Here is a 13,142-nt window from a genome sequence, read left to right as displayed (position 1 = left end):
AGTGCTAGGATTACGTGTGTGAGCCACCATACCCGGCCGAGATATATTTGAATGTGCTTCTAAGATTTCATCTTTAAAATGTGCATTATCTAAGTATAGGCATATATAGAATCTCCTAGTGTAGAGGTCAGAACTCTTTCTTCAGTGGTACCTTCATTCCTTTACTCTGTCTTGAACTGGTACTTGGAGTTGACCCTTTGGGCAGCTCCTATGCACTCAAGGAGGCAAGCTCAGCTAAAAGCCAAGATGCTTTTGGGAATGCTTTGGAGGAAAGTTCCCAGGAGCTTTCAGTGTTCTGAAAAATCGGACTCCAAGGGATTTTGGTTGGATCAGGGGGTCAGAAGGGGGCATGTGGTGGAACAGGCTTCTTCCACCCCATGCCACACTACCCACCCATGGCTGTCTTCACACCTCTGACTGCTGGGCCACTCACATTATTTGGTGTGTAACCTTTATTTAAAATGCCTTAGGTGTCTGATCTCCACATAAAACCATCATGGCGCTGGGTAGGACTCAGTTATAAGAGTGGCATAAGGAAAAAAATGAGTATAAGGAGAAAGTCTTAGAGGAAAGTTCAAATTGGATTGAGGGCAAATGAGCATAAGATATTTCTCCACTTGCTTGTATCTGGTGAAAAGGTTAAATACATGCCTCTGCTTTGTTCATAGTAATATAAGAGTAATTGATGATCTTTAAAAGCATATGATGATGACAGAATTCAAAGGCTCAGTATTGTCGAAATGTCAGTTCTTTCCAACTTGGTTTTATAGATTCTGTGCAATCTCAATTAAAATTCCAGCTAGTTATTAACATCTCTTCTACTGTTTTCTTGGGGCAGGGAAGTTATTATGTTGGAAAATACTACGCTTCTTATCCAGCACTACAGCTCTGGAGTGAAGCATCCTCTTGCATGATGTTCCAGCTGCTTATGTGTGTCTCGACTTTGTCATCAGTAATTTAGGAATAATTTAGAGAGGTTCTGCTCCTTCCGGGAAGCACAGCTACAATCCTCAGAAAAGGAATTAAAAAGAACTGCAAATGGAGTCATCAGTGTTGTCATCAGCGTAGGAATCAAAAGATAGCCCTAAGAGCTGGAGATAGTTGGGTACCTTCAGTTTCTCACTTGTCTGACATTATTAAACATCCCTCTGTATGCCGGGCATCGAGCTAAGGACTTTGATGTACTGAATCTCAGTTCTTACAATCCTGGGAGACCAGAGTTACTGATGCTCTTTTAATTGATGTGAAAACCAAGATTAAAAAACTTGAGGAGGTTCACACAGCTGTTAAATGGTAGGGCTGTGTTTCCACCAGGGTCTCATGGAATCCAAGCACAATGTTCTTTCCACACGTGCAGCCCTCCGGGAAATGATGCTTATGCTTTGGACTTAACACACAGTTTTCCAAAAGGGGTGAGGTTCTTTTGCTTTTTAAATAGTTGTCAGACATTTTTGCCAGCACCCCAAATGTGTCTCTATTGGGGTGAGCTCATACCTCCTCCCGTGGCTCTTCTACACAGACGTGCCACCGTGGCCAGGGGGTCCTGCTGCCCTCATGAGAGATCAGGGATTGGGGTTCATGCTCCCAAACTCCCTGAGGCCCCACAGAGTCTAGTGTACTTCCTTATAAAAAATAGAACTCATGTTTCAAACTCACACTGCTGCTAAATCCAACGCTACATCCTGCCATTTCAATTTTCTCGAACTGGTTGGATTAAGTTACAGAAATTCATCACAGAAGAGCAAAGTTAGACTTTTACCAAGGACTAACCGCTAGCAGGATTACTTTACTTTAAAAAAGAAAGGGGGGGGGGAGGGGAAAGCCACATGCAGAAAATAAAAAGGGAATTGGCAAACCAGAGCGGAGGTGTCGTCCAGCCTGGAGGAAATGTTATTTCCGTCCTCTCACTGAGCTCCGTGGGGTCTGGGAAGGCCCAGAGAGGTTTCCTAGCTTTGCAGTGGACATTTGGATCTGTCACCTCTCTGTTCTGTGCACTGTGATTTAGCTCCATTCCTCCCCCGTGTCACCACCTGGGCCATGTCCCCCTGCTTGTCTAGGGAGATATTTGCTGGTTGAAAATAGAAGTCTCTGACATCACCACGTATCGTAGGCAACCACAAGAAACCTTCTTGGCGCTTTTAGCTACAGAGTTAGATTTTATGGCGTAATGAGATTTAAAAAAAAAAAAAAACAAAAACGATAGAATATTTTTGTGTAAGGAAATAAAAGAGATCGAAGCCTTTGACAGTGGGAGAAACGGAGTTTCCCAGAGCTGGTTATTGTGGAGCCAGGACAGAGAACCAGACCTTCTGATTTCAAAAATGTTCTCTTTATAAAGGAGCAGTGCCTTGTCTTTTCCGAACATTCTGGACTCCTCGGCAGGGTGCTCTGGCCCTGCCCATCTCTGCCCACTGGGCAGGGGATCTCAGGAGAAGGAAGTTACTCGGCTTTTGCAGTCCAGTTGTGTCTAGTAGGTGCAGATTTCCTTGCATATGTCTTGCAACAGTCTATTCTTTTTTTTATTTTTTATTTATTTTTTGAGACAGGGTCTTGCTCTGTCACCTGGGCTACAGTGCAGTGGCGTCATCATAGTGCACTGCAGCCTCGAACTCCTGAGCTTAAGTGATCCTCCTGCCTCAGCCTCCTGAGTAGCTGGGACTACAGGCACGCACCACCATGCCTGGTCCATTTTTCTATTTTTTGTAGAGATGGGGCTTGCTCATGCTGGTCTCGAACTCTTGGCTGCAAGCAGTCCTCCTGCCTTGGCCTCCCAGAGTGCTAGGTTCACAGGCGTGAGCCGCCGTGCCCAGCCACAACAGTCTATTCTACGACATACCTGGCCACCAGCTCAAGGAGACTTCTCATTCTCATTGACATATTCATCAAACATTTCTTGAGTGGCTGCTGTGTGCCAGGTCCTGCAAAGGACAGGTTCTTTTTTTGTTCATTAAAAATATGAAATGAAAGTTGGAAGCCACATCTCTTTCCACTTAGACAGGGTGCCTAGTGCGTGTGTGTTTGATACTCGCAGGATTCCGTGGCCAGGCTCACCTCACCTGAGAGGCAGTGCGTTGAGCACGTGTCCTGTTGACTGTGCCCCTGGCACGGCCAGGGAGGCAGCTTGGTGCCAGGGAAGGGCGCTGAGCTGGCAGGTGGGCTGCCTGTGTTTGTGTCCCCAGCGTACGTAGGAAGTGGCTGGTTGATTTTGGACAAGCGTTTTCACTTCCTTGCCTGTCCCCTTTGTTTTAAGTAAGGGTGTTAGATTTCAGTGAGCTCTGAGTTCCTTTGGAGCTCAAACTTCCACCACCTACCAGATCTGCCTATCTCAGAAGCACAAAATGGAGCTAAGATAATTCACTTGGAGGACTGATTTGTCGCACACAAAAATACAAAACGATAGAATCACCTTTTACCGTCTTTGCATCTTTTGACCTTCTGCCTTTGAACTTGACTTTCCAAAGGCCCAGTGAAGTGGTCAGTGCGTTTGGAGCGTGAACATCATGAAACCCGAGGCTCTGGAAGGCAGGGAGTGGGAAGGGACAGCCACTGTCCCCCTGAAAGGAATATTTCAGACTGAGCCCTTTCTCTGTGAGGGGTTTGCACCCAGCTCTTCTGCTCACTGGCTTCTTTATGAGACAACAGGCTTCTATTTGAGGGACAGCTCTCTGGCAATGGAAGACTAAGCCATGACCGTGGAACCTGACAGGTTTACCTGGCCCACAGAGGATGGAACCTTTGACCTAGGCCTAATTAACTGTGTTTTATCTAGAAGCTACTAGACAGTGACTCTCAAGGGAGAAACAACAGGATTTAGCACCTGCTCCTCCCCTGTGGACACCTCCCCACCCTCCCCACACACATACACACACGCACACACAACATGGGTGCATATAAACAGCAGCTCCCTGTCTGTCTCTTGCCTTTAATTCCTAGGAGATTAAACATAATTTGTTGTTTTTTTTTTATTGTATGCAAGAGGGAAAACTTAATTTATCTTGTGATCACAAAATAAGGAGAGATTTTTATAAAATACTCCCTAACTTACGCATCTAAATGATGCTTTCATCGTTAAAAAAAAAAAAAAAAAAATCCTCAGTCCCCTCTGAAATTGCCCGAGTCTGCAGAGTATTCATGACTCTCTCCTTTGTGTGCTGGTATCTCCAAGCATTGCCATTAAAAGCCCTTTTATGTTTAGTGATTTGTTTATGGATCTGTTTCCTTGCTCCTTGCAGATGATGTCAGGCACGCTGGTGTTGAGTAAGTGTTTTTATGTATAATGAATGAGTGGCCGTGTTAGTAGTGTAGGTCCTCAGCTCTAATGCACCTACTCATAGAATTTTCTAACCATGCTTTCTAAAGTAGCACCATCCCTGTGAGTCGGCTTCCCACATGGCTCTATTTCACTCCTTCATAACTTTTAGCCGTTTGTGAAATTACTTTTTTTGTCCATATGCTTGTGTGCTTATACATACATGTTATTTTCTTTCCATCGTGAGGTAAGATTTAGGATATGGAAACATCGATATGTCTTGCCTTTCTAACATGTGTAACTGATTGTTGGCTGAATAAATGAATCTCCAGTCTGCGATTGAACTTTTAAAAATAGCAAAACTCATCCAGAATGAATTTTGGAGCATGGAGTGAGTAATTAAGATGAATAATGTCTTCAAGAAGACACAATACAAAGTCAAGTCACGGAGAAATAGTTCTGTGATTTTTCACTCATGACTCAAACTTGTTTGAGAGGCAATTTCAAACAGAAATAGTCGTATTTGTGCAGTGTGGTTCTATATTACTTGGAGGTGGTTACTTTGCAGAGTAATATTCATTGGGTAGTGTAAATTTGCACATTTTTAAAAAAATGCCATAAAATTTGTATTCGGTGACATACACTCATCTTAGGTATATAACTCAATGAGTTTTATCAAATGAATGCAGCCCGTGTATCTGACACTCCACTCAAGATAGGGAAGATGTTCCTCACCCCAGAAAATCCCCTGATGACTTCTTCTGCACAATTCCCACCCTCAGCCCACAGCCACTGATCCGGTTTAGATCACCATGAATTAGTTTTACCTATTAGTTAACTTTATGTCGGTAGAATTTTATGTGTCTACTGTGTTTGGGTTCTTTCACTCATCGTGATGGTCATAGAGTAAAATTCACCCTAGTTAGTGTGTAGTTCTGCCGGCTTTGACAAGTGCGTAGCATCGTGGAACACAAACCACGGTCAAGATCATGGATTGTTCTATCAGCCTCCCAAGTTCTCCAGGTGTCTTTGTAGTCAACCCCGTGGCCTCTCCGCTCTTGGCAGCTGTGTACGGATCTGTTTTCTATGCCTGTCATCTTGCGTGTGCTCAGTTCTGCCTTACCAGGATTTATCGCTGTATTTTTTTTTTTTTATCAGCTATATGTGTCTGTAAGTTTAAAAGTCAAAATCATTCCTACAGGCTTTATAATGAAAAACAGCAGTCCCTTCCTGACTCCTCCTGATTTCTGAGGAGTTTCAACTCTTGAGAAATCTTTCGACTCCCTTAGCCAATTTTTGTGCTATATGCCTCTTCTTTTCCAAATAACTGTGCTTTTAAACTTGATATTTCTGTTTTCAATTTTATTTATCTACTTTTTACTGTGGAAGATGAGGATTTAACTCTCCTATACTCTCCACCAAACTATCCAAACACCCATTTGTCTCTAATGTAGATAACCAAATATAGATACATTATAATTTCTTTTGTTCTTTTAAACAGTTATTATTTGGATTATTATGCCTGTGTAGTATAAGCAGCAGAGGTTGTGGGATGTTCCTTAATTTGTTTTGCTAGAGCTAATTCCTTTTTTTCTTGGTTCTCTTTGGACCTACCTCTGTTTCCTACTTAAGGTTTCTGATAGAAGTGTTTACCTCCTTTGAATGTGTTCAGACAAACAAGATAATTTCTCAGTTCCTTTTCTTCTGGGATCCATTCCTCATGGAACCCTCTGTCCTCTTGCTTCATTTTGGACTGGTCGCTCTTTAGGCTGGTTTTATAGGTCTTTTTCAGAGATCTCCCTCTGTCATCTGTCTCAGGGTCAGAAAAACAGGAACTAACTAGATAGTTCAACAGAGCTAGGATTGACATGCATTTGTATATGTATAGATTAGCACCTCTGCTAATTTTGACCGATCTGTGTCTATGAGAAGTCGTGCATTCACACGGATACCTTCATTTCCAACCCAGCAGCACAGGGTTCAATCAAGTTTTTTCCCTTCTTGTGCTTGTAACTCCCTTCTGTGACAGTAAGAAACCCGACTTCCTGTATTCTTAATATATCGACACATTTGATCGATTCGCTAGTATATAACCAATCTCCCATCTTAATTAGCACACCGTGTCCCCTAAGTATTGAGCAACTCCTGTGGGTTCACCTTAGATCCTGCAACTTCCTGCATCCTTTCATTGCTCCCCGTTTCCACGACACCCACCAATCTCCTCACTGGTGTGTTCCTCTTTCTACTGTTTGACCTCCCACGATCCATGCTCGTATAGCAGCCAGGATGCTCTTTGAAAGCATAAGGCGTGATGACATTTGAAGCCCTCCGGTGCATCCTGTTGTACTTAGAATAAACCCCAGGTCCCTCTGTGGTGTATATTAATAATACCTGTATGTATGGCGATTAATCCTGCCTGCACATTAGCATCACCAGGGGAACTTTTGAAAAACACTAAGCCTGTTTCCCACCCAAGTCCAGTTAAATCAGAGTATTTGGGGGTGTGGCCCAGGCATCGGTATTTTTAAGTTCCCTGGTGGGTCTCGTGGGTGCCCAGGTTGAGAACCATGCCTCCCTCTAACCACCTTCTGTTGCCTCCTCCCCTGCCCCTCTCTGCACTGAGCTCTGACAATTACGTTTTCCTTCTGTCATTGAACTTGAAGCCGACCGTCTCCTCACTTGATTTGTTTCTGTCTGTAAGTTTCCTTCCCCAGATCTTTTCATGGTGGTTCCTGTTAGCTTCTCAGAGTAATCTTTCCTTGATCATCTTATCTGAAATAATGTCCCGTGTGATGCTCCTTGAGCCCTTCTTCATACTGTCATTATCTCAGATCATCTTATTCATGTTTTTTTTTTTTTTTTTTTTTTTTACATCAGAGTGTAATCTTCACGATGACTCTTGCTCTCTCCTATACCGTGGTGCTTAGATTAGTGCTTAATAAATATTTTCTGGGTGACTGTGTGTAGCAGGAAGAGGAGCCAGGTGAGAGATCTGTCAGCGAGAAAGTGTGCAGTAGCTGGGGAGACACTCGGGTAGGTGGAGTGACCTGGAACAGGAGTCTCGACGGATGGAGATTATCCGAGAAGCCAAAGTAAGTAACTGTGACAGTGGAATTAGGAACTCCCTGATGTTTCCAAATTGGAGAGGACAGGTTTTTGTCTGGATTGGGGTAGTCCCAGGAAAACTTACAGTCCTACTTGAAGAACAGCCCTTAAGCATAGAGTAACATTATGTGTTCACGGCGGTTGCTATGAACTCACTTTTGGAGACTGTCATTTCAGCTCAGTGTAGGACAGAGTAGCTCTCTGAACTCACTCCCTCATTCCCTTCATTTTAATAACATAATAACTACAGAAAGCCTCTGGGGTTCTGACAACCACTTTGTACTCTACCCATTGATTTTAGATGCTTGGTGATACACCTCTCAGTGTCTCTTAGCTTCAAGATGCAAAGCCTAATAGCATGCCGTATTTCATTACGATTGTCTTACTTTAGATATTTGGGATTAATTGGAAAATCGTGTTCTTGCTTGTGTGACAGCCCACGTTTGTAATGTGGAAATGAACAAGCATGCTCGTGAACTGTTACCGTATCCCGTGCGGTTTTTAGGCATTGAATTTATGGAGTCCTGGCAGTCTGTGATTGAGACCCCAGAGATAGACAGCGTTCTCCTACTCCCTGACGCCAAGGAAAATGAGCGTTCACTTTCACAAATTCAACATGGTAATTTTGTGCTTTTAGGTAGGGCTTATACACACACCACAATTCTAGAGAAAACTTAGGAGGTTAAAAAAAAAAACCTTTCAACAATGACAGGTTTCGGAAGCATAATTCTGTGATGAATGGCCGCGCAAAACACTGTTTACAAAAGTGCAGGCAAATTCTTCTCTGAGAGTGGAACGAAGTCTGTATTATGACAGCTTGGCTTTGTAGAACATAGAAAGATGAAAACTGCTTGGAAGAGATGAAATTGTCGTTTCTCAGCTTGTCGCCCCAGCCCTCCGACCTTGTCCCGGGATGACATTGAAGCCGTTCATTTACGCAAAAGCCATTTACATGTTTTCACAGAACCAAGCAAGTGTGTGCAGATGGGTTCAGACTCTTGAGACCTGGGAGAGAGGCTTACCTTGGGGGTGTTCTTACCCCTGCATCACTTACCCATGGGCTTCCTAAACCGAGTGCAGCGTTTCCTGTTCAGATACCTTTTTCTCAACCATGTGTCTTGATGCAACCATAAATGCACAGCCTAGTATAACACCCTTGCCTGTAAAACATAGCAAAATCCTTTAAATTTGTGAATGCCACTGACAGTTTAAAATTTGTGAAAAGATTATTGAATCTGTGCCCAGAGAAGGTAAACTCAATTGTATACTTGTAACATGGACAGAGTAGATTGTGTGTCTTTTTTCTGGGTGATTTCTTATAGAGCAAATTACAAGAGAGTTCTAGAACCCTGTTGGCAGATGCCTGAACTTTTAAGTACAGTTTGCATCTACTCACTATATGTGATGCCTTACGTGTGTCTTCTACTTACAACAGGATTTAGTTAGGCAAACCGACCATATTGACGCCTTAGTTGATAGGCATGGAGAATGAGGGAACTTAGTACCATGAATTATCTATACTATAAAGTATCTAATAAATAGTACAAAAAGTCTGTTCCCAGACAGAATAAGTTGTATACTCCTTCTATAAGATGGAGAGTTGGAAAATATCTGTAGGTTTATGTGTCTTTATTAGAATTTCTAAAGAAGTTAAAGCCTTTACCTAAAACCTCAGCAAGCAAACCCATAACATCTTTTTATTTGGAGGGAGGGCGTGCCGATACTATCACCAAGAATTGCACAAAATGTTATTGTATTGTTTGGATTTTCTTTAAGGTATAAATATTTGTATATATAAGATTTGCTATTCCAGTTTAAAATTGTTCCAGAATAGTGTAAGAGTTAGAGCAAATATAAATTATTTTAGAATATCTATTTTAATAGTACAAGGTGGCTTACAGAGTGTATGTACACAGTGAAAGTCCATATTCATTCATGCAGAACCACTTACTGAAAGGAGCTTTTCATGCAAGGTGTTGAGGTGATAAGAAGTTGGGGCGATTTCCATCTATTTCTTTTTTGTTAGTTTGTTTGATCCTTGATAAGGTTAGGTACTAAGTGAATTTGAAATCCTATTATTAAAAGAATACAGTTCTAAAATAGATCTGGATTTTTATTGTGTAATAAACTGAAATGTTCATATTGTAACATACCGTCTGCTAATCATCTCTTGGATTCCATCCCAGGATTGCTAACAGAACGCAAGAACGTATATTGTTAATGTATTACCCAGAAAACATAAAAGATTTTGTGTTCTCTTATGCCCTGACAGGTTGGTACAGAGGATATACCCTCCAAAATAAATCTAAAAAGGTATGGCTTATCATTGAATTTTCTATTTCGTTTGAAGTCTGTCTGTGAGTTTTGTGTTGTGCTATCTGATCCCCTTATCTGCTCACTGCTATGTCTAGACCTAGCTGGCCTTCCCTTCTCTTTGATGTCTCTTCTTTTGATTTGAAAGCAAATTCTCTGACCTCAATGCCTAAGTATAATAATGCAAGTCCCATAAACCATATTCCTCACCAGCCAATTGAAGGAGAAAGTCCTGGAGGACTTCTTGCTCCAAGCACGGTGGTAACACAGCAACACTGTTTTAGTGGGGTCTCTCTTTCAGGGAGGGAGGGACCTGTGCTTCTCCTTCTGTCCTTTACTTCCAACGCTAACATCCCAGAACAAAAGCGTCTCCCAGTTTCCACTCATTTCTTTCCTTCTTTGTAAACTGGGATTAACCAAAGTAGTGGTTTTCAAACTGTAAGGCTTACAACTCCAATATACATCATCAAATCAAGATATAGTGGGTTATACACAATATTTTCCAAAAAATGAAAAGTAGAGACGAAAATAAGATGTAATGGTAAATATTGTTTCATAAAACCTTTGTTTCAGGTGTATATTTTTATGTATGTTTAAATTATATTTTATGTATTTTATGTGTAGTGCTAGGTTGCCATAAAAATGTGTCTCTTGCTATTCCTCGTGGGCAGAGTTTGAAAAATACTGATCTAGACAGTTCTTTTTCCCTATGCCAAAACTGGGAATCATCAGGCTAAAGAAAATCTATTAATTATGTTAATACCTCCCACGGTTTCTTTTCGGTCTTGTCAGCACTTTATTTTGGATACTGCTCGCTGGGGCAGCATAACATGTCAGCACTTTCTTTTGAAAGAGCAAAGTTGATAGGGCCTTATTATTTCACAGTTAGTTCGCATGCCAAATAGCGAATTAGGAAAGGGATGAGAGAAATGTTTTAGAATTTATCAAAAGGGAGTTAAAAAAAAGAACCCACAGTTTTTCTTCTTCACACACAGCATGCGATAGACATGTTCCTACACAGGTAGGCTCGTGCTGGGCACCCAACTCTCAAAAGAGCACAGAGCCCAGAAAAACATTTTTACAAGGTACAGGCCATCTAAAACCAGAATTGTTTTCTGTGTTGTTGACACTCAGTTCACACTCACTATTTGCACATGTGTGCGCACACGCTCATTTTGTTAACTTTGAGAACTTAATAATCTGGCAAAATAAAGGAGGTTTTAATGCAAATACCGGCTCCCACAATTTTGGTCCTTTTGTCTCCGCCCAAACCCTGATACTGAATTTTTCTACCCATAGATAGATTCTTGAGCCACGTGTCGTCTTTTCCAAACTAATTAATTTCTTTTACTATCTTGCTGACTTTAATTTCTCTGGGCCATCAGAGACCTGAGAGGCACACGTGCAGGAATGAATGAGAACAGGGTGGGACTAAAGGGAAGACCTTTGTCTGGGGACCCTCAGTGACCCAGAGCACCTGGTGGACGGCCGCTCCCGCATCTTAGCCCTGTTTAATGTACTGATAATTATGGAATTGGTAGTTATTTCAAAGCATGGTTAGAGTTAACAGCTTTGATGCCCTGAATTTGTTAAAGAGTAGGAATTCCCAATCCTTTAAAAAAAAAAAAAAAGTTAACCCTTAAACAAAGAAACTATTCTCAGATAAAATCATATGATGAACTTAAGGAACAAACAAAATTCTTGATTTTTTTAACTGGTCGATGTCAGTTATGTTGAAACAAGGCCCTATACCACAGGTCTTCCTTTTCATAGGGTCTATAGTATAGAAGAATCCTTTTGATCATAGAAGACCTTGGTTTCTAAGGCATCCTGTGATTTCCTAATACTGTCATCCCTCTTTATTCATGGGGGATTGGTTCCCGGACCTCCCTTGGATACCAAAATCCATGGATGCTCAAGTCCCTGATCTAAAATGGTGTAGTATTTTCATGTAACCTACACACATCCTTCTGTATTCTTTAAAGCACCTTTCAATTACTTACAATACCTAATATAATGCAATGTAAATGGTGTATAAATTGTTGTTGTACTGTATTGTTTAAGGAATAATGACAAGAAAAAAAGTCTGTACATGTTCAATTTTTTTTTTCCCAAATACTTTCAGTCTGCAGTTGGTTGAATCCGTGGATATGGAACCCCCCCCAATATGGAGGGCCGAATATATGCAAATCCATCCAGCTAGCAGTGCCCCTGTTGTCTGTTTTGAAAAGAAGATGGATAGGGTGCCCTGCTAGGATCTAAATGACAAATAGTTCTGGATGTGTTTTTAATTTTTTTGTATTCATTAAAGTGTTCTTAAAACCCTTTAAGCTTAAAATCTCATCCTTTAGAAGAATTATTTCAGTAAGACCTATTCTTTGTTCTTGATAATTAAAGAAAAACTATGTATTAATAATTGAATGAAATGATGGCACAAACAAGGGCCATGCATTTATGTGTTTTTTTTTTTTTAAGTTGAAATATTTTTCTTGCGGAGGGAGCTAGGAAAAATAGGGAATTGAAACAGTTGTCATGAGTGATGCTCAACTTTTGACACCCCTTCACTAAGAGATCCAGCCCATTAGAAATGCTGTCTTAATGCTCTTTGCCTCATTTCCCGCTCCTTGGAGGAAGAGCTGCTTGAAAGGCTTAATATTTTAATGGAAATGCGTGGTGTCATTTATCAGCTGACCCAGCCATTTAGAGTGGTGATAAAAGGAGCTTGTGGTTTTACAAATTGAAGAAGCCAAGAGCTTTTCCAAAACTGATTATTGATCCTGGAAGGACTGTGAGTATGTGGGTAAGGGTGACGTCTAGAAACTCATTCATTTATTTTTTTTTATTCAAGTGAGTAGGTTGCATTGAGGAAAGAAAACCAGAATTGAGAAATAGGCTATAAATCAGAACTATATTACCCAGGCTCACTCTGGCTCTCTGTGTGTCACATAGGAATTTGTCAGAGTAGTGAAATGACTGTAAATGGCAAGTGGCATCATGGAAAGACGATGCCTGCAAATGACAGGGTGGTATTAATAATACAACAAAGTAAATATTCTCTTAATATGAAAATCATTGTGTCTGTACACCTAGTATAAATTATCTGCTTATGATCTGCTTAGATGCCCCAAAATCCATCGTTGCTTATGTGTATTTCTGAATACTTTCTTGGCTATTTCCCTGTGATGAGGAGAGACCAGTCACCAGGTTATGGATGCATGAAAATTTTAATTGGTTCTTTACCTTCTTTTGTTAAAAAAAAAAAAAAAAAAAAAATTTAATTGGGGTAAAATATACTTAATCTAATTTACCATCTTTAGCATGGTCCTTTACCTTCTTGATTTGAAAAATATTCAGCAAGGATATTCCTTTGGACTGGCAGTGTTACCTTTTATTTTAACCTCTGGATATGGATCCTTATAACTAAATAGTTCATCCCTATTCAGTGCCCTCCGCTGCCCTTTGTTTATGAGTTGTG

The 13,142-nt window shown here is 41.0% G+C and overlaps 1 protein-coding gene across 1 annotated transcript in view; it reads left to right on the top strand.

The window, feature by feature from the left end:
* Positions 1–13,142, top strand: part of DOCK5 (dedicator of cytokinesis 5) — a 169,138-nt gene that overhangs the window by 56,523 nt on the left and 99,473 nt on the right. The window contains exon 3 of the mRNA XM_069484838.1: positions 9,627–9,667. Coding sequence (XP_069340939.1) covers positions 9,627–9,667 — 41 coding nt within the window. The remainder of the gene's footprint in view (positions 1–9,626; positions 9,668–13,142) is intronic.

Source organism: Eulemur rufifrons, chromosome 12 (assembly GCF_041146395.1).
Source record: "Eulemur rufifrons isolate Redbay chromosome 12, OSU_ERuf_1, whole genome shotgun sequence".
Classification (NCBI taxonomy): domain Eukaryota; kingdom Metazoa; phylum Chordata; class Mammalia; order Primates; family Lemuridae; genus Eulemur; species Eulemur rufifrons.
This window is presented reverse-complemented; position numbering and strand designations above follow the sequence as displayed.